Source organism: Pogoniulus pusillus, chromosome 13 (assembly GCF_015220805.1).
Source record: "Pogoniulus pusillus isolate bPogPus1 chromosome 13, bPogPus1.pri, whole genome shotgun sequence".
NCBI classification, from domain to species: Eukaryota; Metazoa; Chordata; class Aves; order Piciformes; family Lybiidae; genus Pogoniulus; species Pogoniulus pusillus.
Genome location: NC_087276.1, coordinates 20157985 through 20185533, shown reverse-complemented (window position 1 = coordinate 20185533; position 27549 = coordinate 20157985). Strand labels below are relative to the sequence as shown.

At 48.6% G+C, this 27549-nt stretch overlaps 1 protein-coding gene across 5 annotated transcripts in view; it reads right to left on the bottom strand.

The window, feature by feature from the left end:
- The window catches only part of ARHGAP17 (Rho GTPase activating protein 17), a 56338-nt gene that overhangs the window by 8820 nt on the left and 19969 nt on the right, over positions 1-27549 (bottom strand). For 3 of the 5 annotated variants that reach the window (XM_064153334.1, XM_064153335.1, XM_064153336.1), the window contains exons 2-17: positions 23076-23115; positions 17766-17870; positions 16896-16972; positions 14576-14687; positions 14302-14378; positions 13302-13413; positions 12364-12432; positions 12120-12201; positions 9797-9924; positions 8753-8864; positions 7792-7873; positions 7266-7346; positions 6218-6331; positions 5168-5259; positions 4039-4195; positions 2307-2549 (exon numbers count right to left, since the gene is read on the bottom strand). In XM_064153334.1, coding sequence (XP_064009404.1) covers positions 2307-2549; positions 4039-4195; positions 5168-5259; positions 6218-6331; positions 7266-7346; positions 7792-7873; positions 8753-8864; positions 9797-9924; positions 12120-12201; positions 12364-12432; positions 13302-13413; positions 14302-14378; positions 14576-14687; positions 16896-16972; positions 17766-17870; positions 23076-23115 — 1683 coding nt within the window. The remainder of the gene's footprint in view (positions 1-2306; positions 2550-4038; positions 4196-5167; positions 5260-6217; positions 6332-7265; positions 7347-7791; positions 7874-8752; positions 8865-9796; positions 9925-12119; positions 12202-12363; positions 12433-13301; positions 13414-14301; positions 14379-14575; positions 14688-16895; positions 16973-17765; positions 17871-23075; positions 23116-27549) is intronic. The other 2 variants (XM_064153337.1, XM_064153338.1) reach the window with 1 other exon arrangement.

Sequence of the window (27549 nt, the reverse complement as noted above, 5' to 3'; positions counted from 1 at the left end):
ACCTGGACAAACAATTCATCACCAAAGCTGAATCAGGAAACCAAACAGTCGTTCTGCAGTGTCCCAGCATCGATTTGAACACAGTGCTGATACCTGGGGATGGCGTCCTTGTGCTAAGGCACTCACAGATACTTCAAAAGTAGGCTCCCAGCATGAAAGCTCTCACCAAATGACTTCACTGGCCAGGATGGACGAGGCCCTGAGCAACCTGGTCTAGTGGAAGGTATTCCTGCCTCCCTTCTAATCCAGTCTGTGATTCTCCATCTCCTGAGACAAACCTAGCACCTCCAGGACTGCTCCCCTACTCACAGCATTGTCACAGCATCCCACCCAGTTTGCTGGCAGCCTTCTGGCAGACCCAGCTAAGGACCAGCAAAAACCCCACCAAGGACATGGACCAACTTGTTACGTCTGATATCCAGGTGAGGCTGCTGTAGTTCTCATCGCTGCAGCTTTTGGAAGCCCCAGGAGGGTCCAAGGACTGGACAAGAGAAGGCTCCAGGCAGACCTCAGAGCAGCCTTCCAGTACCTGAAGTGGGCTACAAAAAGGCTGCAGAGGGACTGTTTGCAAAGGGCTGCATTGACAGGATGAGGGCAGTGGTTTGAAATGAGAGCAGAGCAGATCCTGATTAATGTGAGGAACAAGTTCAGCACCATGAGGGTGCTGGCACACTGCAACAGGTTGCCCAGAGAGGTAGATGAGGCCCCATCCATGGAGGTCTTCAAGGTGAGGCTGGACAAGGCTCTGAACAACCTGCTGTAGTGGAGGATGTCCCTGCTGGTTGCCAGAGGGTTGGACTGGATGAGCTTTGGAGGTCCTTTCCAAACCCATACCATCCTGTGATTCTCTTCTGTGACTGCAAGAGGCACATGTGTAGAGAACAGAGGTTCTTTCCCCCTCATTTGCTGGCTGAAGTATTCTCTCCATCCACAATGAAGCTTTTTCCTTGCTGGGAGACCAGGACTTGTTTGAGAGAGCAATCTCTGTAACATCTTTGAGACTAAAATGGGGACAACTTCATCTCTTCCTGAGCTTTGGCTATGGAAATAACAGAACTGAGGGGAAACCTAGCACTGGAGTATGTAACAGCCAAGGTGGTACTGGGCAGTGCCCCCTCCTCTTGTTGTGTGCCTGCAGCTTTCAGTCTCCTCTATCTTTGACATCTCTTGCAGCATCTTGCTCCTCTCAGAAGGACTAATACCTGCCAGTCACTCTTCCTGGCACACTGCAATCCTCATTTTCCCAGAGGCTGTTAAGCTGAACACAGAATTTCTGCAGATTTTAGGCTCTACCCTCAAGGTTTCGTTTGAGCTGCCCAGCCACAAAAGCCATCTGTGGAGGAAATACCAGCCTGGGGGAGGGGGGGATTTCCAAACGAGTTGCTGCTTTTGTCACCTGAGAACAAAGGCTCTCTGTTGCAGGGTGGTGTTTTACTGCAAGACGTGGTGTGAGGTGTCTGCAAAGCACTGGAGGCCTTTTGAGCGTGGTTTGTTCTGTGTCTCAGACCAGAGAAACTGAAAGTGAAGTGCTCCTTTCACCACACACCAAAGGAAGAGTCAAAGCTGCTGCAATTAGACTTGAGGTCAATCTATACCGATGCTGGGAATATGACTGCACAGTTTCAAGTAAATAATTAGGAAAAAAGCTTGTATAGACCCTTGTCCTAAAGCAGCTAATACTGAAGGATGATAAATTGACTTTCAGTCTGCTGGCAAACAAACCTGATCCTGACTAACACAAAAAACCAACCCAAAAGACAGATCCAGGTAACAGGTACAAACAACAATAAACAAGACCAACAGGTATCTAGTATTGCAAGTGGTAGTTTTGTTCTTGCAGCAGCAAACTGATTGTGCAAATGCTTTGGAAAGGTCCAGATGGGTAACAGAAGTGGTGGCTGGTTTGATATTTTATCAGCATTATTTTTTCTGCCCAAGAATTCTCTTATTTGAGGAGATCAGTTCTGGAACACAGAGAGCAGGGTCTCTTATTTGAGGAAATCAGCCCTGGAACATAGAGAGCAGGGTCTGTTATTCGAGGAGATCAGCTCTGGAACGTACAGAGCAGGGTCTCTTATTTGAGGAAATCAGCTCTAGAACATACAGACCAGGGCTTGTTATTTTAAGAGATTAATTCTGGGACAAGAGGCGTGGAAGGAGCTCCTACAGAGCTGCCCACTGCTGAAAAGGCTTCACAAGGTGCCCCACAGGCAGCAGAGGTGCCTTGTGAAGCGGATCAGTTGACCCATCAGTTTGCTGCTGAAGCAGCCTGCCAAGCCAGTGCCAGCAGAAGCCAAGCCTCTTACCTGATGTCCTCATTTCCTTGACTGTGTAACTGTTCTGCTGTGGCAGCAGAGAGAGCCACACCAGCACCCACTGGGCTCATGTCAGCCCCAGAAGCTGGTGCGTGCTGCTCGGCCGCGGGCTGGGGCGGCACGGCAGGCTCGGTGGGTGGCAGTGGTGGCTGGAAGGCTGGGGATGTGTGCTTTCTATTTATAGTGCCACATCTCCGAGGGTTCCCCTGGAAGTCCAGAACCTTCACACCAAAGCTACAGAAAGAAGAGAGAGTAAACACACCACAGCAGCCAACAGTAGGTCACCAAAGCACCAGGACGACTGGATGTTATCACCCACAGAGACAGACGCCACCCCTGGGGCTCGACATGCAAAGCAGCGACGTGGAAAGCTCCAACTTTCTGCATCAAACACCACTGATGTTAAAGACATGCAACGTTACTGGGCTTGTCCACACAGAGGGGGAAGCTACAGGTAAGTGAACAAACTGCTCAATTACACCTGGAGACAGACATGGATGACAATGAGGTCAAACCACCAAATCATTTCAGATGTGGACACGAACGTTTCCTTTCCTCCCAAACACCAGAGAAGCTTCTCAGCAAACAGATGTGGCCACATGAATTTTGTTCCTATCAGGCACTAAAGCTGCAGTACAGATTTCAAGACAGACCAAAACCACGCTGGCTATGTGCTATTTGTGTGAAAGAGTTGGACTTGAGGATCCCTGGAGGTCCCTTCCAACCCCTAACGTTCTGTGATTCTCTGACTGCCCAGAGCTGTGAAGGCTCCAAGCCTGCAGGTGTTCATAGCCACGCTGGATGAGGTCTTCAGCAAGCTGGTCTAGCAGGAGGTGTCCCTGTCTGTGGTGTAACTGCAGAATATATTTGGCTAGAAGAGACCTTCAAGATCATCTAATTCAACTTTCAACCCAGCACAGCAAGGGGGTTGTAAGTAGATGGTGTTTAAGATCCCTTCCAACCCAACCCATTCTATGCCAACTATGGATCAACAGACTGAAATTCTACCAGCTTTCTGAATGCAGACAGCACATTCCTCCTACAATGTCATTTTCTTCCTGCTGTGATAAAGGCAATGACTCTTGAGCTCCATTTCTTCCTTCTCTGCAAGTGCTGGCAGACCTGCAGGTGGCTAACCAGAGCTACCCCTCAGGGCACAGCTGAACATTTGGATGAAGAGCTAAAAACGGAAGAGCACATCACTGGAATATTCATGGCATGAGTGAGAAATGGATGTCACACTACAGGTTATGTGGGAGAACAGCACGTTTGGGGCTGATGTGTTTAGCACTCTACTGTTTGAGGGGGTATACTGTACCATCAGCAGCTCAGCAGGCTGACCATGAAGGCACCAGGTAGCACCATCTCAGCTTATGGGCTTTGAAAGAGAAGCCATGGAATATCAGCAGTTAGAGACTGAGAGATGCTACACAAACACTTCTGTTTCAGTGGCTTTTAGACCCCCCAAATCTCTTAAAAGGAAGCAGCAATTATCTGCTTGGGCTTCGTAATGCAGAGAGGACAACAATACAACAGCAGTTACCTCTGGAACCTTACTCAGGCTTCAACAATGTAGAGAGGGGAAATAAATCGCTACTGTTACCTAGAGTGATTACAAAAAGCTCTCCTCTTGAGACCAACCAGTGCCTGATCACAGCCTCCTCAGCACTCCAGTCCTCAGGAGTGGGCTTGAAACTGAAACCCAAGCTGAGATGAGCCATACCTGTCCTTCTTCAGCAGGTCCCCTTCCATCACAGTCATGCTCACAGGTCTCTTCCGTTCCAGTGTCCCAGACTCAAACTCGTTCCCAGTGTGTGACAAGTGGTTAGAATTGACAGCAGGAATTGCAACAAATGCCCCAGACACATTGAAATCCTGATCTGAAAGACAGATGGACAGAATGCATCAGAGACACATGGACAGAATGATGCCTTGCTGCAAAAAGCAAATGGACGTTTAGCTGCATAGGGTTATCCCAGCATCCCAGCATGGTGAGGTTGGAAGGGCCCTCTGGAGATCACCCAGTCCAAGCCCCTGCTCAAGCAGGGACACCCACAGCAGCTTGCCCAGCATCACAATGGCCAGCTGGGGTTGGAAGCTCTCCACAGAGACTCCATGACCTCTCTGGGGAGCCTGATCCAGGGCTACAGCATCCTCACACCAAAGAATTTCCTCCTCATATTCAGATAGCACTGCCTGGGTTCCAGTTTGTGCCCATTGGCCCTTGTCCTGTCCCTGGGCACCAATGACAAGAGTCTGGCCTCATCTTCTTGCTCCCCAGCCTTTAGCTCTTGCTGAGCATTGATCAGATCTCCTCTCACTCTGCTTTTCTCTAGACTCAACAGTCTCAGGGCTTTCAGCCTTTTCTTCTCACAGACATCCTCCAGCCCCCTCAGCACCTTTGTAGTCTCCACTGGACTCCCTCCAGTAGTTCCCTGTCTGCCTGGAACTGTGGAACCCAGATGTAGACCCAGGATTCCAGATGTGGCCTCACTAGGACAGAGTTGAGAGGGAAGAGAGCCTCTCTTGACCTGCTGGTCACACTCTTCCTCATGCCTCTCAGGAGAGCACTGGCCTGCTTGGTGATGAGAGCACATTACTGGTTCATGGGCAAGTTGTCCACCAGCACTCCCAGGTCCTTCTCTGCAGAGCTGCTTCCCAGCAGGTCACCCTGTCCTGCTGCAGGAGTGTGTTCTTCTCTAGGGGCAGACCCTACGCTTCATGATGTTCCTCCCCTCCAACTCTTCAGCCTGGTGAGATCCCACTGAATGACAGCACAACCTGGCAGAGTGTCAGCAAGTCCTCCCACTTTGGTATCATGCAAAATCCTTTTAACTGTGGCCAGAATTTACCTCCAGGGAAGAACCAGTCTGCATGCTGAATGATTGGCTCAATAACTGCTACCACGTGGACTGAAGTTGCTGCTGCCATTTCAGCAAGGGACCTGCAGAAGAAAGGTGAAGAACACTGTACAGAGTTCTATCATGGTAAGAAAATATTAATAGTCACTCAGAAAAATTACCCAAATGACAAATTATGCTAAGCAAGTTGTATCAAGCCTCCTAAGTACCACCTAAATAGTAACTCTGATGCAATCTAGATTCTTCAGGAACATTCACAGTACTTGAGAACACTCCTAAAAAGGACACAAACTAAAAAGATCTGGAGCCACAGGTTAAAAGAACATTTGAAGCATTATTTTTTTAGTCAAATAAATTATTGTTTGGGCTGTGAGTGATTTATGTGATTTAAAGCAAAGTGGCAAGAAACTCTACAGCTTCACAGAATCAGAGAGTGGCTCAGGTTGGAAGGAACTTTATAGATCATCTCCTTCGACCTCCCTGCCATGGGCAGGGACACTTCACAACTAGATTTGGCTGCTCAAGGCCTCATCCCCTCTGGCCTTGAACTTCCCCAGGGAGGAGGCTTCCACAGCCTCCCTGGGCAGCCTATTCCAGGGTCCCACCACCTTTGTACTGAGTAGCTTCTTCCTAAGCTCCAGTCTAACCCTGCTCTGCCTCAGCTTCAAACCATTCCCTCGCCCTGTCTCTAGACACCCTTAGGAAAAGTCCCCCTGCAGCTTTCCTGCAGGATCTCTTCAGGTATTGGAAGGCAGCTCTAAGGTCCCCCTGGAGTCTTCTTTTCTCTCTCTGAATACCCCCAGCTTCCTCAGCCTGTCCTCATAGCAGAGGTGCTCCAGCCCTTGGATCATCTTCAAGGCCTCCTCTGCACTCTCTCCAACAGCTCTGTGTTCTTATACTGGAGACACCAGACCTGGATGCAGTATTTGGGGTGGGGTCTCAGCAGAGCAGAGTAAAGGGGCAGAATTCCCTCTCTTGCCCTGCTGGACTTCATAGAGAGCTTCATGAAGTTGTGCTTCTAGCTCTCCTAAATCAACTCACCCTTCATTCTTTGCCCATAACAAGTTGGGGCCCAAGACTATGGCGATGTTGCTGGGAGTCATTTTGTTAACGTCGCTGTTCTGGGCAAGCTTTGCTAGAAATTTGATTAAATACCTACAAATAGGAAACAGAGAATTAAAGAGCAGGAACTAAGAGCACTTCTTGCTGAAAGCAACTACATAAAATTCAAGAATTCCTAAAGACAGCTCCCAGCAGAACAGAAATATGACCAACAGCCTTCTTGCTCAGTAGCTGGCTACTAAGTTTCTACTCATGCATGGTAAAGGTTGAACTGGGTAGAAAAGAAGCAGGAAAAGAACTCCAACAGAAGTAGTTACAAACCCCAACAGAAGGAGAAAAATCCCCACTTTTGCAAAATGGGACTACAGAACTTCAGAATCTTCAGAGAAAAAAAAAAGACTTAATTCCCAATCCTGCAATGGAACTCCCACACTCTAGAGTCATCAGAGTGGTTTTGTTCTGATGCAGACTCAAAAGGCAAAACCCAAAAGGAAAAATCAGGCCTGTAAGACACAGGTTGGTGACCTCTAAGGCTGGCAAACAGCCTGGAGGGCACAGCTGGTGAAAAGTCAGCTCCTGTTGCAAGCAGCATGACCCTTAAGCAGCAGGGTTCTATGCATTGCTATTTTATTACAGTCCACAGTGAATTAAGTTGATCGAAAGTCTACCAGCACCAGCGCACAGCAGCTACTTGATAAACAGGAGATCCTTTTATACACACAAATAAATTTGGCCAAGAAACCTCCCCCTGGATTAGAATTTTGGTTAATCAGCTTTGAAATGCAGCACTCCAGCAGCACAGCCCCTTTGATGCAAGCCCAACATTCACAGATTCATAGAATGGTTGGGTTAGAAGAGACCCAAAAATCATCCACCCCCCTGCCACGTGCAGGGGCATCTCCCCATGCAGCCTGGCCTTCAATGACTCCAGGGAGGAGGCATCCACAACCTCCTTAGGCAACCAGTTCCACTGTCTCCCCACCCTCACTGGAAAGAACTTCTTCCTGATATCAATGTCCTTACACACCTGAAATTAGCATGGTAATGCTTAGGTAATCTGTTACAAATTCTCCACAGCTCTTGTAGCTTCTTATCCTGGTCCTGAATACTGAAAGGAAACAAACAAGAAAATATTCCATTACATTTGATTTTCAGTTTAGAAACTGTTGTTTCTGCAATGAACTCTGCAGCCTTACACTGACACCACATAAATGCACTGTGTTGGACTCAGTAATTAAGCAGCTTGTGAGTCCAGGCCCTGAGTTGGGTACCTGCAGCAAAACTCCTGAGCATCAATACCATGCAGCATCAGTGCTGTGCAGCCCATAGTCTGAAGCAGCCCTTCTAAACAGGTTTTTCAGCACAGTTTTGTGCAGTTAGTACGAGACCACAAACCTGAATGCAATCTGTTACAGAAACGATTGACCAGGGTAGAGCAGAAATGAGAAAACCTGTCTGAGCTTGGCCTGTTCTTTTGGGTTCTTTCATATGGAGCTAAACTTGGTCGATATCTGCAGGAAGCTTTCCTGTGTCAGTGTGTTTGGTTTGCTTACTTTGCAGCCTGTGTCCACTCCTCATACAGGCTGTAGGTCATCAAAGGTTCTGGCAGCTCGCGCAAATAGGATTTCAAGGCACCTGCAATGCAGAGCAGAGACTTTTCAGTCAAGGCCCTCAGTCAGAGAATCACAGAATGGCAGGGCTTGGAAGAGACCTCTGAAGATCATCCAGTCCAACCTCCCTGCTAAAGCAGGTCACATAGGAACATACTCAAGTGGGTCTTGAAAGTCTCCAGAGAAAGAGACTTCACAACTTCCCTGGGCACCCTCACACCAAACAATTTTCTGCTCATGCTGAGGTGGAACCTCCTGGGTTTGTGCCCATTGCCCCTTGTCAGGACACCACTGAAAAGAGCCTGACCCCTTCTTGCTCCCCACCCTTCAGATATTTGCAAACATCAGTAAGATCCCCTCTCAGACTGTTCTTTCTCAGATTAACAGCCCCAGCTCTCTCAGCTCCTCCTCCTCAGACAGACGTTCCAGTCCCCTCATTCTCTTCATTCAGACTTGCAATTTTAGCTGTGCAACAGGACCCAAGTTTCAGAGGAACAGTGGCAAGATCCTGACACTTCCTCAGTAGTGCTGCTCACCACCCATCTGGAGGGCTTCCAGTAATTCCTGTGACAGAAAACGTGTCCTGTCAAACCAGGACTCACACCTTTGGAACCTCACCAAACATCTCCATATGGCTCTAACCTCCCTTGAGCACAGCAAGAAATGCATCTGGGTTACTGCGGTCACCTGAATTTGAAACACGACTGTCAAGCACATCAGGTGTGAGGAGCATGCACACCCTCTGCTGCTCCCTCTTAGTATCTGAGGAAGTTCTGCAGTGAAACCAACTCCAGTTTGTGCTCATTCACAGTTCCCCTGCAGAGATCAAAACTTCATGTGGCAAGTCAACAGTGAAATGAACAGCACAGAGCTGGGTTTTATCTCCTGGTTGTGTTCACAATACCTGCAACAGCATGGGGGTCAGAGTAAAACTCATCCAGCTGGGAAGTGGAACAGTCCAAGGCAGCTTTCAGCTTTTTTAATTTGGAGGCTCCAGCAGCAATTCTGAACAAGCCCTACAAAATAAAAATCAGATGCATCTGCCTGGCAGCACCATGTCAGTACCAGGCTGAAGCAGTACAGCTTTTGACAGCCTCTTTCAAAACAGTTCCACAGAATCCCAGCATGGTGGGGTTGGAAGGGACCTCTGGGGATCATTCAGTCCAACCCTCTGCTCAAGCAGGGGCACCCACAGCAGCTTGCCCAGCATCACAATGGCCAGCTGGGGTTGGAAGCTCTCCACACAAGGAGACTCCATGACCTTTCTGGGGAGTCTGATCCAGGGCTACAGCATCCTCACACCAAAGAATTTCCTCCTCATATTCAGATAGCACTGCCTGGGTTCCAGTTTGTGCCCATTGGCCCTTGTCCTGTCCCTGGGCACCAATGACAAGAGCCTGGCCTCATCTTCTTGCTCCCCGGCCTTTAGCTCTTGCTGAGCATTGATCAGATCTCCTCTCACTCTGCTTTTCTCTAGTCTCAACAGTCTCAGGACTTTCAGCCTTTTCTTCTCAGAGATATCCTCCAGCCCCCTCAGCACCTTTGTAGTCTCCACTGGACTCCCTCTAGTAGTTCCCTGCTCTCCTGAAGTAGGGAGCCCAGGATTCCAGATGTGGCCTCACTGGGGCAGAGTAGATGGGGAGGAGAGCCTCCCTTGACCTGCTGATCATTCTCTTCTTCATGCCACTCAGGGAAGCATTGGCCTGCTTGGCTTCATCTTACACTGTTAGGACCCATCTGGCTGTAATGTCCTCCTGCCACCTGACAAGGTTTTAGTTCCCTCTCCCTCTTGGCCCATTCTTAAGTTCTCACTGCAGGTTTTTCTGCTGCAGAAGAGTTCTGATGACAAAAGTTATTTAAGCACCTTGTTAAAAAGCAGAGACAGCAGTCCAGAGGTTTGAGCTCTTTGTCTGCTGTCCCTCAGAGGATGGAATGTGGTGTTACCTACCTCCTCCCTCATCCCTGTTTCCAAAAGCATCATCACACAGGCTTCAATGGGAACCGCAATTTCACGCCCGCTGCGCTTGAGATGCTCTTCCAGTGGAGTCCCAAAAGCTGGCTTTTCAGTCCATTTGTCTGGTTGGAGAGTATCAAAACACTGAGCAAATATCTACCAACCTCTTGAATTCTGTCCCAGACAAGAACAGAAGAAAGCCTCCAGTACAGCAGAGAAACTCTGAGCAGAGAGTAGGAGTTTGACAGCCCCTGATCGGTAAAGGCCCTCAGGTCATGAGGAGAGAGGAATGCTGGGGTTCAAGAACAGATACTTCTGCATCCTTCTGGGTGGAATGCCATGGACAAAGCCTTTGTGTAACTCCAAGGGCCTGTCCCACCATGCCTCAGCACAAGTGTCACCACATGGTCTAGCTTCATTCATTCTGATTGGCCAAGATACCAAAAAGTTTCAGCTTGCAAGGATCTTTGAGAAAAATGGTGTCCAGACTGCATGGCCTGGGCTGAGCTCAGCTCTAACTGTGACCGGAGTGCATATACCTGAGCTTTAACATGAAGTTTGTTGCTGATTCAAGGAATCAGCAACTTGCAAAGAGTGCTAATGGCCCCAAAGTCTCATCAGCCCACCACTGACACTTGCTCAGCTTTTCAATTTGAATGGAATTTGAATTTCTGCTTTCCTAACAATTTAGGGGTTTGGTTGGTTTGTTTGTTTTTTCTCCCACCCATTTCTGCTGGATTAGCTGAAAGAATGCAGATGTAAAAGGTTATTGTTAGTACAGATGCATTGTTCTTGTAGGAGGAAAAGGTCCAAGAGAGATGAAGACTTTGAGAGGCCTCTGAAGACACAAAGTACTTCTACCAAGGGTTCTTTACCCTTCTGGGTTATAAAATCACACTATCCCTCCTAAACCTTTGTCTCCTTGAACTTGGTAGAGTAGGGTTAATGGTTGGACCTGATCATCTCAAGTGTTTTTTCCAACCTGAATGACTCCCTGAATCCTCTCCTCCATTAACACACCACCAGGTTGGCAAGTGAGAGCAAATGTTAGGCAAAGAAATTCTAGTCCTCCTTCCAAGTCAGGGTAATTACACCACAGCTACTGACACATTTAAAGTGCTGCACTCTCTGCTCTTGGCCACCTTGCCTTCAAGCTCACCTTCCAGGAAGCCTAATCTTTTCTAAGGCATTTATCATGAGGGCCATGTTTCAGCACCAGCCTTGAGTTAGAGAATGGCTGGGATGGATACTGTTGAAGGTCTTTTCCAATCCAAACAATTCTGTGGTTTTGTATGGAAAGCTTCTACAGAGCAGCTAAGCAACGACAAATTTCAAGCGGACTCATCTACAAAGAGACCCTTCCACAAAGCCACACAGCAGCTCAAGAGGTATGGAAGCACCTCTCTTGGTGCTATTTCCTCTCCCACCAGGTGTCATAGAATGGTTTAGGTTGGAAGGGACCTCAAAGATCATCTAGTTCCAACCCTCTGCCATAATCAGGGACACCTCTCTCATCTTCCAGCAAAATGCTCATAGTTGTATCTTTAAATGACTCCTCACTGACAAGTGGTCCACACAAATGAAGATACTTGGGCCTTGCCCAGCTTAGAACCTATTTTCCTCAGCCTACCTCTTGCTTGAAGCAATGAGCAGACTAAGAGAGAGTGTGGGTAGTGTTTGGGAGAAGAATTTCAACCCCATGGTGCATGCTTACACCAATCCGTTAGGGATAGACCTCAGCTCCCCCTGAGAACAGGTCGTTTATAGCATGGGGAAGACCTGAAGCTGCAGGACTTGCTTTTAAAGCTGCTGATACTCAGTAAGGTGATCTGAACACTCATTCAGCCAGCAGTGGGCACACTGGGAAAAAGGATTCCAAGAAGGAAAAGTTAAGCTCCACAGAGTAAAGGGAATTCTTCTGATCATCAGCTAGTGATAAATCAAGAAGCAATGACTCTAAAAAGTTCCTAACTCACAATAAAACTTCTACTGGCCTAGAAAAAAAAAAAGCCAGGAATTAATCATCAAAGGTCACACAGAGAAGGGCAAACACAGAGGAAAAAAATATAATCCTTCCTTCAGTCTCTTAGGTGTCAGACAGATCCTTACCATTTTATTAGTGTGTTAAACTATGGCTAGAGAACTCCAGAGAACACAGAAGATGGAATTATGTTTGGGAAGGTAAAATTGTTAAGTAGATCAAAATGGCCTTAATTAAGTAAGTCTGCATGCAAGAGAATTGAGATAAAGGAGGAGAACATTGTGCAGAGGTGGCACAGGCAAGGAGAAGCATCAGCCAGAGCACAGGTTACTTTACCTTGATGGGCTTGAATTTCGGGGAGGACCTTTTCTATGACTGCTAATGCTTTTCTATGGTAATCTGCTTGTGCTTCTAATAACTGAGAACAGAAGCCACAGTTTAAAAACAAAAAGAGCATTAGCTCCTGCTGAGCACACAATACAAGACTAGAAGGTTTAGCACACAAAATGTCATCTCTGAGAATTGAGTCTCTAATACACACAAGGTGCTGCAATCAAAGTCACACTGAACAAACACTCACCGTGACAAAACACCTGGCATAGTCCCCTTCTTTGGACACAAAGCTGTACATGTCTGCTGCCAGCTGGTCCTGGGAGACAGAAAAAGATACAAAGAGTACATCAAACCCACAGGGACATGCCAGCTTAGACAGAAAGACACAAGTGTGGAGGTTTATTTTATTTACAGTGGGTCCACAGGAGGCCACAATGATTCAAGGGCTGGAGCACCTCTGCTGTGAGAACAGCCTAAGAGAGCTGGGGATTTTCAGCCTGGAGGTGAGAAGGCTCCAGGGAGACCTTGGAGCAAACTTCCAGGATTTGAAGTGGGCTACAGGAGAGCTAGAGAGGGACTTCTGACAAAGGCTTGGAGTGACAGGAGAAGGGGTGATGGATTTGAACTGGAAGAACCTGGACTTAGATGACACATTAGGAAGAAATTCCTCCCCGTGAGGGTGGTGAGGCTCTGGAACAGGTTGCCCACAGAGGTTTTGAAGGCTCCAAATCTGGCAGTGCTCAATCACTGCCCTGGTCCTCCTGGCCAAAATATTGCTGATCCAGACCAGTATGCTGTTGGCCTTCTCGGCCACCTGGGCACACACACTGGCTCACAGCCAGCTGGCAGTATCTCACAGACACTCAAGAGACTCGAAGCATAAGATACCCTGAACCCACCAGCCAAGGCTAAGACAGCTCCTTCCTGTGACTGTCTCAAATTGAAACAGAAAATGATGTAAACCACCCATTTAAAAAAAGCAAACAAGTTCCTCATTAAATTGCAGCACCTCAGCAGCCATCAGCCAGCACCAACAGACCTTGAAGAGAGGCAGTCTGTCAGCAGCCACATCACCTGAGACTGCAGTCAGCAGCCCATTCCATGCACAAGATCTGCAGAAGCAGCCACACTGATTGCTGTGGCTGCTAATGAGAGGTAAAGGCCAGACATTCATCTTGCCATTACCTTGCATTGTTCTACTTTATTCCCAGCTTCATCCATCTCTTCCTTAAGAGATTCTATCTTTGAAGGATGCACTTGAAAATTTGTTCCTGAAGTCTTGTGGGCTTGGTTATACCTGAGGAAGAAAAGCTTCAGGTCAGCTAGCTGGTGAAAATTAGCATTAAATGAGATTCTGCATTTGTGGCTCCACTGAAATTGGCCTCTTTGGACAGGAAACAAACCCAAATAGTTTCTGAGGTTTTCCAGCAGAGCTAAAGAAGGTGCTCAAAACACCTTTTATGGGGGTACAATGTGTTAGCACCACAGTTTAAGACCATTTAAAGGCACTTAAACCAATCAGGACCCTAGAGTGAGCCAGGTCAGTGTAATGCTGCAGGAGCATGTGACAGAGTTATCTAAGTAGTTTCCCATTCCTTAAGTTGACAGCTTAAGAGAACTGGACGTAAGATGAGTTTTCAGCCTTACTCCAATTACCCACAGGCACCTAAAAGCTCCAATATCTGTCTGGATCTAGCAGTCCTGAGTCCTTTTTAAAGTAACTGCCACCTAAGTTTGTCTTTTTTTCTAAGTATTCATATTCAGACAGCAGGGACAGCATCAGATCAGATTGGCACTTCATCTTTACTGTCCATCCTGCAATGACTCCATACTTGGCCTAGCCTAGGTCTAAGCCAGCTCAGGCAGCCAAGCTGACCCCAAATCATGAGGTGGCAAAACAGTCACTTTTGAACCAATCAGCTCCCCACACTCACTCCTGACAGCAATGACCCTGCTGACATAGCTCTGGGGTGGCAAAAGGCAGCAGAGAGCAGCTTGGGCTCTCAGGATGGTAGGGGTCGGAAGAGACCTCTGGAGAGCATCAAGTGCCCTGCCAAGGTCTACAGAAGGTCACACAGGAGCACATCCAGGTGGGTTTGGAATGTCTCCAGAGTGCACTATCACCTCTCTGGCCAACAACAACCACCAAACATAAAAAGGACTTACAGTTAACATTATTTTTTACCTTCCTCTTGCAGAATCCCAGTCCAGCACCAGCTTTGCCAGCTGCTTCCTCTGCTTCTGAATGTTTGGGATCTCTGTCTAAAACAAGAATTCCAGGCATGGATTTGTAAGCTGTGTACTGTAACTAAGTATGATGTGCAGGTCTTGTATCCACTTCCCACCACTAACACACGACTCCCTCAAACAGTTTTATCCTTACCCAGGAGACAAACCCTTTCTGCTCAGTTAATACAGCAATCCAGCCTGTATTCTCCAGCTAGGCTGTGCTGACTTACCTCTGTTAGCTGACACAGTGGATCTAAGACTTCCCTCTCAATCTGTACTTCATGCTGAGAGAGCTCCATGGCCAGTTTGTTCTCTGCATCACCACAGGTATCCAACATTTTCCTTTAAGAATGAGAGATTAATTCGAGTTAGTACTGACTAAAAAGGGCAGATTCAAATGCCTGCAAACCCTTGTGCAAAGCTTTGTGTAGTATAAAGGAAGCCATTACTCGATGGCACAGATTCAAGCTGCTCTGTGCTGTCATGTCCTGCACCTGGGCCGGGCCAACTCCAGGCACAAATCCAGGCTGGATGCAGAGTAGGTTTAGAGCAGGTCTGAAGAAAAAGCCTTGGGGGTGTTGGTTGCCGAGAAGCTCACCTAGAGCTGGCAGTGCCCTTATGCAGCCCAGAAGGCAGCTGTGTGCTGGGCTGCAGCAAGAGGAGTGTGGCCAGCAGGGCAAGGGAAGGGATTCTGCCCCTTTACTCTGCTCTGCTGAGACCCCACCTCGAGTCCTGTCTCCAGTTCTGGTGTCTGCAGAGCTGCTGGACAGAATACAAAGGAGGCCGCAAGGATGATCCAAGGGCTGGAACATTTCTGCTATGAGGACAAGCTGAGGGAGCTGGGATTGTTCAAACTGGAGAAGAGAAGACTCCAAGGGGCCCTTAGAGCTGCCTCCAAATTACTGAAGGGAGCCTACAGGAAGGCTGCAGAGGGACTTTTCCTGAGGCTGCTGAGAGACAGAAGGGGGAATGGTTTGAAGCTGAGGGAGAGCAGGGTTAGACTGTCTCTAAGTTCTTCAGTAGAGGGGTGGTGAGTCTGTGAAACAGGCTGCTCAGGGATGCTGTGGATGCCTCCTCCCTGGTATGTTCAAGGCCAGGTTGGATGAGTCCTCGAGCAGCTGAGTCTATTTGAGAGGTGTCCCTGCCTGGGGTGAGGAGATTGGGGTAGATGAGCTCTGAGGTCCCCCCCCAACCTGAGCCATTCTAGGATTCTATGAAATTTGGGATAGGCAAGAGGTGTTATAAAACCTTTGTCTTCTAAAATACCTTAGCTGTTACAATATTTTTGGCAGCTTTAAGCCATCCAGGTGAATATACCACCCTAAGGGCAGAGGAGTCAGCATTTATTACAAAGCCCATCCTCCCATCCCAGCAGATGCAGGAAAATGGCTGAATGCAGCAATACATTTTCTCCTGAACCCCTTTAATGTGAAAAGGTCCTGACACCATAATGCTAAGCAATCACATCTCCTCCACACTCAGGTTCCAAACCCAGGACCTGACCTTTGTTTTAAGCTTCTTCTAAGGGAAAGAAAGAAACAACTGGAGAATTTGATCCATCTTTACATCTTTTGCAACAGCTCACAAAAAACGAAAGCAAAGGTTTTCCAGGTCATCCCATTAGAATTCCCATCAGCAATGAGGAAACATTTGCTGAAGGGATACAGCAAATTGATCCTCATTAATTTCAGCCACTGTCCTGGGAGTTGCAAATCAGCACTTTGCCAGAAGGGAACTAGATGTGGAACTGTTAGAGAGGGTCTAAAGGAGGTTGCAAAGACGATCAGATGCTGAAGAACCTCCCCTGTGAGGACAGGCTGGGAGAGCTGGGGCTGTTTAGTCTGGAGAAGGGAAGGCTCCATAGAGACCTTAGAGCAGCCTTCTAGTACCTGAAGGGGATACAGGAGAGTTGTGGAGGTATTTCTGATAAGGGCTTGAAGTGACAGGATGAGGGACAATGGCTTTGAGCTGTAAGAGGGGAGATAGACTGGAGATGAGGAAGAAATTCTTTCCAGTGAAGGTGGTGAGACACTAGAACAGATTACCTAGGGAGGCTGTGAATGTCCCCTCCCTGGAGGTGTTCAAGGCCAGGTTGGATGAGGCCTAGAGCAACCTGGGCTAGTGGAACTGGATGATCTTTGAGGTCCCTTCCAACCCCACACCATTCTATGAATCTATGAATTTTAACCTAGCAGCAGGGAGTACAAACTGATATCAGCTGAAGTCATGAATGCAAGCCTGCAGAATTTGAACTCTATCTGGAGGTAATAATTCCACTCATCCCCAAGGATAAAAGCCATTTGCAAATGCTTTTAAGATACCAGAGAATCAGGCTCCTCTGGAATGTAATTCAGAGCAAGCTTAAAACTCTCCCCCAGAATCACTCCAGAAATGCTTGCTCACTTTTTCTCCCTTTGGATTAGAGAAGGAATCTCAAAATATTAGTTTCACTAGATTGAAACCAGCCTTTGTGTACCCAAAGCCTCTGCTTAGAGCCCTGTGGGCAATAAAATGAGAGGCTGCAACTTACAAAGCAAGCCAAACACTTACCCTAGTAGAGTTTCATCACTGAGCTGGACAGATCCTTCTTGCATGTTTTGAGCAAGAGCTGTTAGAGGAAGCTTTTTCTGTGGGACAGAAGGCAGAGTGCTTAGCTGTGCTCTGGTCATCCCTTCCAGCTTTCCCAATACATTGCCTCTCAGACTTCTATTCCATGTGGTTTCTATTACACACCCATGGTGCTGATTCTTTTCATTTTAAGGAAACAACCAGTCCCAAACAGTGTCAAGCCTCAAGACTCCTGTTCTCATAGACTTTCCAAAGCACTTTCTTCTTGGTCTTGGTTGGAATGACAGGCCCCAAATGGACCTCAGCTACAGTCAAAGACAAGCAAACAGCTTTAACTTGAGCTGTGAGCAACATGCTTGTCACCTCTCCCTGCAGAGGTTTGTCCTGAGCGCTCCTTGTCAGGATGTAATGGTCAGTAAAAGGAGGAAAGTGGAGTGTTCATTATTTCTGCTTCTAACACTGCAAGAGAACACATCCGTGGCTTTTTAAAGAGGGACAGGAATCAAACACATCCAGCAAAACACTGGCAGCTAACTGGAGATGCTGGTGCACAGAGCTCATTCTAAATAGCAGAAGCTTGGTCAGGGTCACAGAATCTCCTCCTTTTAGGCCATGAGAAAGCTGAGAGTACTCAGCAGAGTGCAGACACCAGTGAGTACCCTGGCACTACTCAGGTCCCCAGGGCTGTGTTGTCAGATTTGGGTGAGAATTTCCAGCCAGCAGTTTACCAAATTGTCAGCAGGGGAGGTGATTTTACAGAGTTTTCCTTCCTTTGGCTGATTTGAGGCCCAGCAGCTGCAGAGCACATTCAGGGCAGTCCCAGAAGGCAAGGCAGAGGACAACTGTACTTACATGTCTCTTCTCAGAGTCTGTACCATGCTGGCCCTGAAAACAGCCAATTAATCTCTTCTGTGTAATGTGGCAAACAGATCTCACAGTGTCCAGACGTCTCTCGATCTGGGTAGCAGGAGGGAGAGAGAGGAGGGAAACAAACCAAAAAACAGAAGTCATTTTCCTGGCCTCAGCAGAAAAAAAATCTTCCTCCTGTACCCCACTGAGCTCTGGCTTCCATATTTCTCAAGTTCTACAGCTCACCAAGAAGTTCAGACGCTCAGCAGAAGTGCCTGGCAGCAAAAATGCTCACAAAGAGACTGAAGCTGCCTTTTTTACCTCCCCCCCCAAGTGGCACAGCAGCTCAGTCAAAGCTTTCAACACTCCCAAGGCTGGAGAGGGGAAGGAGAACAGCACTGCTCCTGCTTTTTCTCTTAGCACAATCAGCTTGGTACCTGTCAGCAGAGGTGGGTGGCACTTGCAGATAGCTAAGACACTGATTTAGGGAGAAAGCAGCAGGAAGTATTTTTTTCATTGGGAACTGGTAAAGTAGGAGGCTAAAGACAAAGCTGACCAGTGAAGGGGGCCTAGAAAGAAGCTGGTGAGGGACTTCTGACAAGGGCTTGTAGTGACAATAGCTTTGAGCTGGAAGAGAGGAGACCGAGACAGGAGATAAGGAAGAAATCCTTTCCAGTGAGGGTGATGAGACACTGGAACAGGTTGCCCTGGGAGGTTGTGGATGGCCCCTCCCTGGAGGTGTTCAAGGTGGGGTTGGATGAAGCCTCCAGCAGCCTGCTCTAGTGGGAAGTGTTTGTGCCTGTGGCAGGGGGGTTGAAACTGGGTGATTTTTTAGGTCCCTCCTACAACAACCTATTCCATGACTCCTTCACACTGGGCTGCACAACTTGTGCTGTGCTCCCTTCCCCAGCCATTAAGCTCAAGGACAAAGGCCCTACATGCCAAGCCAAATAGTATTTTCTGGGAGAAATTAATAGGATGTGGAATGAAAAAAAAAAAACCCAAACCACTACAGCTTAGGTGTCAAGGCACAGAAGTTCTGTTTCTCAGAGCAGATTTGAAGCATGGCTCAATACAGAGCCTGTGAATGTGACAAAGATAGACATTAATAAACTGCTTCTGTAGGGGGGTTTAAGGAATCTGGACTATTTTCTTCCAAAGAACACAAAAAGCAAACAAACAACAGAGATGAGCTCTCTATGCACAGCACCAAAAGAATGTGGTTTATCTGCATTTTGATGACTCACCAAGAATTAAAGGAGGCCCTTTGGAATGGTTTCTATTTTAAAAAGCCAAGGGAAAATAAAGGAGATTTCAGCTGTAGAAACATTCTAGGATCCAGTCTGATACAGCTTGAAAAAAACACTCCTGTTACCTTTTCAAGTGCACATTAAGTGTCCCCAGCCTTCCCATCACCCTGAAATGGAGATGACATTACTAAGGAGCAACTTAAAGGCTGTTATCATAGATTCATAGAACGCTTTAGGATGGAAGGGATCTCAAAGATCATCCAGTTCCTGTCCCCTGCCGTGGGCAGGGACACCTCCCACTAAACCAGGATGCTCAGGGCCCTCATCCAACCCAGCCTTGAACGCCTCCAGGGTGGGGGCACTCACAGCCTTACTGAACAACCTGTTCCAGTGTCTCACCACCCTTCACTGCAAAGAATTTCTTTTCAATCTTCCCTCTTTCAGCTCAAAGCCACTGCCTCTCATCCTGTCACCCCAAGCCCTTGGCAAAAGCCCCTCCCCAGCTCTCCTGTAACCCCCTTCAGGTACTGGAAAGCTGCTTTAAGGTTTCTCTGGAGCTCCTTCTCTAGGCTAAACAGCCCCAACTCACAGCCTGTCCTCACAGTGGAGGCTCTCCAGCCCTCTGATCATCTTCAACAGCTCCATGCCCTTCTTGTGCTGGGGGCATCAGAACAGGCTGCAGTGCTGCAGGTGAGGTCTCAGCAGAACAGGGGCAGACAAGGGTGAGACTCTGGAATAGGCTGCCCAGGGAGGGTGTGGATGCCCTCTCCCTGGGGGTGTTCAAGGCCAGGTTGGATGAGGCTTTGGGCAGCTGAGTCTAGTTGAGAGGCATCTGTGCCCACAGCATGGAGGTTGGAGTAGATGATCTCTGAGATCCCTTCCGGCATGAGCTGTTCTAAGATGCTGTGATTGTCTTGTTAGCCCTGCATGGTCTCTTGGGTTCCTTAGAAAGCCTCTGGAGCACATGGCACTGCCAACAGCCACCTTCTAGGCACTCTGAAAGCTAAACTCAAAGGGCAGAAGACTGACAGGAGGAATGCGACCCCAATCTTCATGACCATGCTCCTTTTGGATCTGCTTTTCAGTTCAAAGCAGGAAGGACATTAATCTCCATTAAGCTACCTTTAAACTGAAAATGTGACCTGCAGGCCACACTGTCAGTAGCCACAGGGCATCTTCAGTATACCAAACATCCCACAATTGCTTTATTATACCCCATCAGGGCAGGCCAGAAAGTGGGTCTATTGTAGAAGCCTTTCCAGCAGTGAATTCTGTCCCTTGTCTGCAGGAAGGAACACATCTAGCTGAGACAGTTGGGAGTATTGCATTCCAGAAAACAAATAAAAAGCTGTGGTGATCCCAGGTCAAAGCCTGAGCTAAATATAAAGAAGAACACTGTGAAGCATGGTTAGAAAGTGAACAGTGCCCTGCTTTTAAGCTCTTTAGTTAGATAAGAGCCTCCCTCCCCTCCACAAGCCCCCAAGAGCAAACAAACAAGTGAGTAAATTCTTCCACTTGGGTGTAGCCAGTCTGCTCCCTGCCTGGGAAAGCCTTGCTTGCAAAGTTATTTTGGCAACAAGCAGCAGGATTTTTGGCTTTCACTTCAAGTTACTACTCTGCAGCTACCCAAGAAAGCAGAGAAGCCTTTGAAGGCTCTGAAGGTGCTTTAACTTCCTTTGTGCTGTTTGACTGTTGACATCTCTGCAGAGATGGAAGCTGTTGTAAAAATGGAAGTGAAGTGGAACTGAGCAGGGATTTGTAGGTGAGAATCACAGAAGGGACCTTGAAGATCATCCAGTTTCAACCCCCTGCCGTGGGTGGAGACACCTTCCACTAGCCCAGGTTGCTCAAGGAGTCGTCCAACCTGGCATTGAACACCTTCGGGGAGGTGTTCATCCACAACCTCCCTGGGTAACCTGTTCCAGTGTCTCACCACCCTCACTGCAAAGAATTTCTCCCTAATCTTCAGTCTCAAACTCCCCTCTTCCAGCTCAAAGCCATTGTCCCTCATCCTGCCATGCCAAGCCCTTGTTAAAAGTTCCTCCCCAGCTCTCCTGCAACCCCTTCAGGTAATGTAAGGCTGCTCTAAGGTTGCTCTGGAGCTTTCTCTTCTTCAGGCTGAACAGTCCCAACTCTCTCAGCCTGTCCCTGCAGACGATGTTCACCAGCCCTCTGATCATCTTTGTGGCGTCTTCTGGATCTGCTCCAGCAGCTCCATGCCCCTCTTATGCTATGGGCACCAGAACTTGACATGATGGTCCAGGTGAGGTCTCACCAGAGCAGAACAGAGGGGGCAGAATCACCTCTCTCATTCTGCTTATCTCACAGATGGTCCAGGTCAGCTCACTTCTCCATTATTCAAGATGGTTTCATGCATTTGTGCTGATTTCAAGTTTTCAGGCTGATCCATTCTCTCATTCCTACTTTAATCTGGACAGCTGGAAAGACGTGAAATAAAAGCACTGACATCATCTGCTTGGCTTCCATTTCATGTAAAATCCTGAGCTGAAGCACTCTGAGATGCTTTGTAATCCATCTGGAGCCACCATCATCTCCTGAGGAGAACCTCATGAGGTTCAGTAAAGGGAAATGCAAGGTCCTGCACCCAGGTCAGGGCAACCATTGATATCAAACTCAGGCTGGGGGAATGGTGCTTGAGAAGCTGGACAAGAGCTAGCAATGTGCACCTGCAGCCCCGAAGGCCAGTGGTAGCCTGGGCTGCACCAAAAGATGCATCACTAGCAGGTCAAGGGAGGTGAGTTTGCCCCTCTGCTCTGGTGAGACCTCACCTGCAGTGCTGTGCCCAGCTCCAGGACCCCACGCACAAGGACACAGATCTGTTAGAGAGGGTCAGAGGGCTGGAAAACCTCTGCTATGGGGACAGGCTGGGAGAGTTAGGGCTGCTTAGTTTGGAGAAGAGAAGGCTCCAAGGAGACCTTAGAGCAGCATTTTAATATCTGAAGGGGACCTAAAGGAAAGCTGGGAGGGGACTGTTTAGAAAGGCCTGAGGGGATAGGATAAGGAGCGATGGTCTGAAGCTGGAGCCGGGGGTGGGGGGGTGGGGGGGTGGGGGGGGGTGGGGGGGTGTAGGTTGGACATCAAGAGGAAGTTCTGCACAATGAGACACTGGAACAGGTTGCCCAGGGGTGTGGTTGAGGCCCCATCCCTGGAGACATTCAAGATCAGACTTGATGTGTCCCTGGGCAGCCTCCTCTAGTTGGAGGTGTCCCTGCTGAGTGCAGAGGGACTGGGACAAGATGAGCTCTGAGGGTCCCTTCCAACCCAATGCAGTCTGAATCATCTGGGAGGTGTCAGGGAGTAGCCAGTCTGATTGCCCTCTCCCAGTTTATTCTGCCATGGCTTTTAAGCCTTTCACAAGGTAACCAGAGGAAGGAAACTCTGTAGAACAAGCCTGGAGTCCAATTTGTTCTCTATCACCAGTCAACCTTGTTAACCCACCGGCCACAGCTAGATCTGCACTGTGAGAGGCAGGGCTGAGGAGATGACAGACCTCCCTGAAGATGACAAGTCTGCAAACAACCCAGATGTCAGCCTGACAAGTCTGAGAACAAACTCCACAAGTTAAACATTTGGACACATATTTCAGCCTGGCAGGAAAAAACCCAGCCATTATCTTGTAGCCAGCACTTGGCATGTTTGCTGCCATCTTCTCTCCAGGCCCAGGTTGACCTCTTCAAGAGAAACAGAAATGAAGACAGGAAGCAGCAATGTTTAATCTCAGTTTCTTCCCAGCTCGTGGTGCTCCAGCAGACACAGTCAAGTCATTAGCACTAATGGTTCAGAAGCTTAACGAGCTGCTTCATCTCATTAAATGCAAAAAGGCTTCCTCCCTCACTTTACCAAGCTGTACCAGCACGTTCACAAACAGAAGGACCCAAGCTTTTCCACTCAGATGGTAGCAGCGTTTATTTGCTGAGGAGTAAGCCAAAGAAATATTTGTTTTCACCCTGTTTCAAGTGTTTTTTCCCCCTCCCCAGACCTCCAAAGGCTCAAACTTCTCAAAGAGCATCACAAAAATCCCATACCCAAAGTGTCACCATACCTGCAGCAGGTCCTCGCTGAGCACCTCTGTTTTCTCAGCCCTGAGGGAGGAAAAAAAGGTCACTGTCAGGTTAATGAGCAGGTTCACGGTCAAGGATTGCTACAATGCTTCCAAGAAAACCCAACTGGTTTCTAGTTCCAGTCCCAGCAGCAGGACACACACTCAAACTTTCAAAGGTCCAATTCCCCACCTTGCTCCAGTCCCAGTTTGCACATAAACTTTGAGTTGGTTAACATTGACACAGAGCTGACTGGTGTTGACTGATAGCTAGAATGCTGCTTTAGCCTCCCTTTGCCACATCTATAAACCAGAGACAGATAAATTTAGTTCCCCTGTGATCTCTCCTACTTGGCTGCTCACTGCTACTACACCTCTGTTGCCACAGAGGACTTGGACCTTCTCCAGTACTCTGTTTTCCTGTCCAAAGAGCTTGCTCCATTGCTGTCACAGTTCCTCATCTACTACATGGACTTCCTTCTGATTCTGCTAGCTGGTTAATAACTTACTAGAAGCCTGCTCATGCACAGAAAGTTCATTTTCATAGAATCCCAGAATGGGTTAGAAGGGACCTTACATAGCATCTAGCTCCACCCTCCCTGCCATGGGCTGGGAAACCTCCCACTAGACCAGGTTGCTCTGATCTTGAACCTGGCCTTGAACACCTTCAGGGAGAGGGCAGCCACAGCCTCCCTGGGCAATCTGCTCCAGTGACTCCCCATCCTCACTGAAAAGAATTTCTTCCTAACCTCCAGTCTCCATCTCCCCTCTTCCAGCTCACAACCACTGCCCCACATCCTGCTACTGCAAGCTCTTGTTAAAAGTGCCTCAGCCTTCTTGTAGTCCCTTTTTATTTCATCAGTTTACCAGAGCTCAGCATCTGACCTGCCAGTGGACTCTGTCCTTCCAGGATAACCTGGGAAAGCAACAGCAGAGCAGCAGTGCCACGCACATAGTGCACAGAGATTAGCTGTGTGCAAGAGACTGGTGACAGTAAGGGGTGAGTAGTTGTCTTTCTCCACCTTTACATAGCCCCAGGTCTCAGCTCCCTTCTGTTGCCTAGAAATCTGCTGTAGAAAAAAGCAACTGACTTTTGCATCTCCATCATGCAGCTGAAGCTCAGGCTGACTTCCCTGTGGATCTCTCTGGCCCTCAGTTTGGCTCAGGGTAAGAGAAAGATCAGAGGAAGGAGTTTCATGAGTTCATTCACCCTGGGTGCTGACACACAAGCACTGAACTGACATGGAACAGGCACAGTGAAGATCTGACAGACCAGAAGAGAACACACAACCCCAACCTGACCAGGTGATTGCAACCTCAGGTGCTGCAACTCAGAACTGCTTCTAAGAACAATCAGAGTGCTTGGAGCTGGCTCAGAGTTCTTCCCACCCAGGAGACAAAGGGCAATCAAGCTGGGGAGGGAGCTGAGGAACAGGGCTGGTGAGAAGCGGCTGAGGGACATGGGGGTGTTCAGCCTGGAAAGGAGAAGACTGTGTGGAGACCTCATTGCTCTCTATAGCTCCCTGAAAGGAGCCTGGAACCAGGTGAGGGTTGTTCTCTTCTCCCAAGGAACAAGGGACAGGTTAAGGTAAATGGCCTGAAATTGTGCCAGGGGAGGTTTAGGTTGGACATGAGGAACAATTTCTTCCCCTTGAGGGTCGTTGAGGCCTGGACTAGGCTACCCATAAAGGTGGGCAGGCACCAAGGCTGGTGCTAAACCACATCCCCCAGCAGCACATCTCTGCTTCTCTAAAACCCCTCCAGGCATGGGGACTCAACCACCTGCCTTGGGCAGCCTGTGCCAGTGTCTGAGCACCCTTTCAGGGAAGAAGTTTCTTCTCCCGTCCAACCTAAACCTCCTCTAGTTCAACTCGAGGCTATTTCCTCTCCTCCTATCACTTCTTCCTTGGGCAAAAAGCCCAACCCCCACCTGGCTCCAACCCCCTTTCAGGGAGCAGTAGAGCCCCAGGAGGTCTCCCCTTAGCCTCCTTTCCTGTGCCAGCAGAAGTTTGCTGCTGCTTCACCTACAGTTCCCTGCAGACTGTGCGGCGATGTGAAGTGTAAAGTGCTCCTTGTGCACCGAACTGGTTCATCAAGGGCTTCAAGTGACAGCCTGAAAATCCGGCTCTCCTCTCAGGAGTCAGGGATGTCCTGCCCCTGTCATCACCACCAGCACTGGTGGCAGCAGGGCAGCCTCCTCAGGCCAGGGCTCATTTAGAAAAGCCACCAGCGATGATGTCAGGTTCGGAAATGCAGGAGGGAAGACCTCACCCTTCCTGCAGGCCTACATTCCACCTTTAATAAGGAAGCCAAGAAAGAGCCACTAAATAATGATGGTTTTGCAGTGACCACAACCACGGAGCAGCAACAGCAGCTGTGTGCCAGCAGCACAGTCCCATCTCCCCAGCCACCATGGCAAAGCAGCCACCAACCACCAAAGGTATCTCTGCTTGCCTATGACTAACAGGTAACAACCAGTTCAGAGTCTACATCTCACTGCAGTTTCATGGGATGCAAATTCCTCCTGCTGACTAATCACAGAAGGAGTAGAATCCTACATTAGCTTGAGCTGCAAGGGACCTTAGAGGTCAGCCAGTCCCAACCCCCTGCCATTGGCAAGGACACCTTCCACCACCAGAGCAGGTTGCTCCAGGCCCTATCCAACCTGGCTTTGAGAATTCCTGGGCTTGGAGCTTCCACAACTTCTCTCCACAACCCATTTCACTGCCTCCCCACCCTCATGGGGAAGAACTTCTTTCTAATGGCCAGCCTAAATCTAGCTGCTTCCAGTTTGAAGCCCTTGCCTGTCACACTTTGTCTTTACAGGGCTTTGTCACAAGTTCCTTGATAGTTCCAGTACCCTGAATCTTCACCAGTGTTACTTGAACCTCTGCCCTCATCACTTGCTAGGTCTCATTTGCATCTTATCTAGTTGGTAGCATGAAGCAACAAGGAAAAAAATCCTTCTAGGATCAAGATGAAGGACTGGGTGGAAGATTTAGTTGCAGAGTGTTCCCTAAGGGTTTTACCCAGCCCAGAAGTGCTGGTAGCTGACCTCCAGCTTGGAGACCCTCCACTGCAAGCTTCCCCCCAAGGGTATGCCACAAACACAGCCTACCCCACAGTGAGGTTCTGAATCCCAGCCTGCAGCAGCTCTGGCTGTTTACATTCCCAACAGTTAAACCCAACACAGTCCAAACAGTTCATTCTCAGTTGCCAAAGGAGGTCCCTCCAAGCCATTACTAAAGAGGAAAGCATGTTGTGCTCTCCCAGCACCTCCTGCATGCTGGGGGCCCCAAACATACTGGGTTCTGATCAAGATATTTGTCCAGGATCCACTGGCATGTGGCAGGGAAACAGGGACCTGGCCAGTCTGGAGCCTCCTGACACATCTGACGTGAGAGGGGAAGGAGCATCAGCCTGGGGACGCTGGACTCTGTGCAGAGGGTTTGGCACCACAGCCCAGCACAGGAACAGCAGCAGGACCAGAGCTGGTTCCCCGGGAAAGGAAGGATTCAGGAAACTGAAGGTGAAGTTACTCTGCACCACAAATCCCTTGCAAACAGTCCCTCTGCAGCCGCCTTGTAGCTCCCTGCAGGTACTGGAATGATGCCTTAAGGCCTCCCTGCAGCCTGCCCAGGAGGTTTAGGAGTGGAAGGCCTGTGCTTTACTGCATTAATTGCTGCCGTGTTAATTACAATGCTTTATCTTGCTGTGACGTTCTTAAAGCGCACTGCATGTGTCCCCTGCTGGCCTCCTCTCTCAAAGTGTTTTCTGGTACCATTCATCTTCTCTCTTTCCTTCTTTCCAGGAAGGTCCTCTGGCACAGCCCAGCACAGCTGTGAGCAGGGTGGGGGCAGAACAGCTCTCAGCCCACAGGTTTAAAAGTGATCCACTCGCTACTTTCATTCCACAGCTCCTCCACACTTCCAGCCACAAATCTGCTGTGTACAGCTGGAAAGAGCAGATGAGGATTCCTGAGATAAAAGTGTTTATCTCCCAGGAGAAAAGAATTTACATTTCCATGGATAAGATCAAGAAGCTCCATTACACCAGCACCAGAGAGGGAAAAAAAAAGTTTAACCAACACTGGAATCACCTCCCAAGGGAAGTGGTGGAGGGCTCCCCTGTGGTGGACAGTCTGAAGACTCAGTCTGTTGGGGTGCTGGGCCAGCTCATTTCAACTCCACTATCACATAGAAAGGTTGGATCAGACAGTCCTTGGGGACCCTTCCAACCTGGGATTCTGTGAGATCACACTGGCCTCACAGCAGGGTCCTGACCACCACCAGAGCAACAGTTCCAACCCAGGGGCTGATCTCCAAACCAGGTCAAAGCTACTAAAGCAGGGAAAAATCCCACTGTGAAAGTCTAGCAAGTAAGGAAGGAGAGCAAACCTGCCACGAAGAGCCATAAAAACTTGGCCACTGCCAACAGAAGGAGTGACTCAGTGGCAATGTCCAAGTGGAAACAGAAA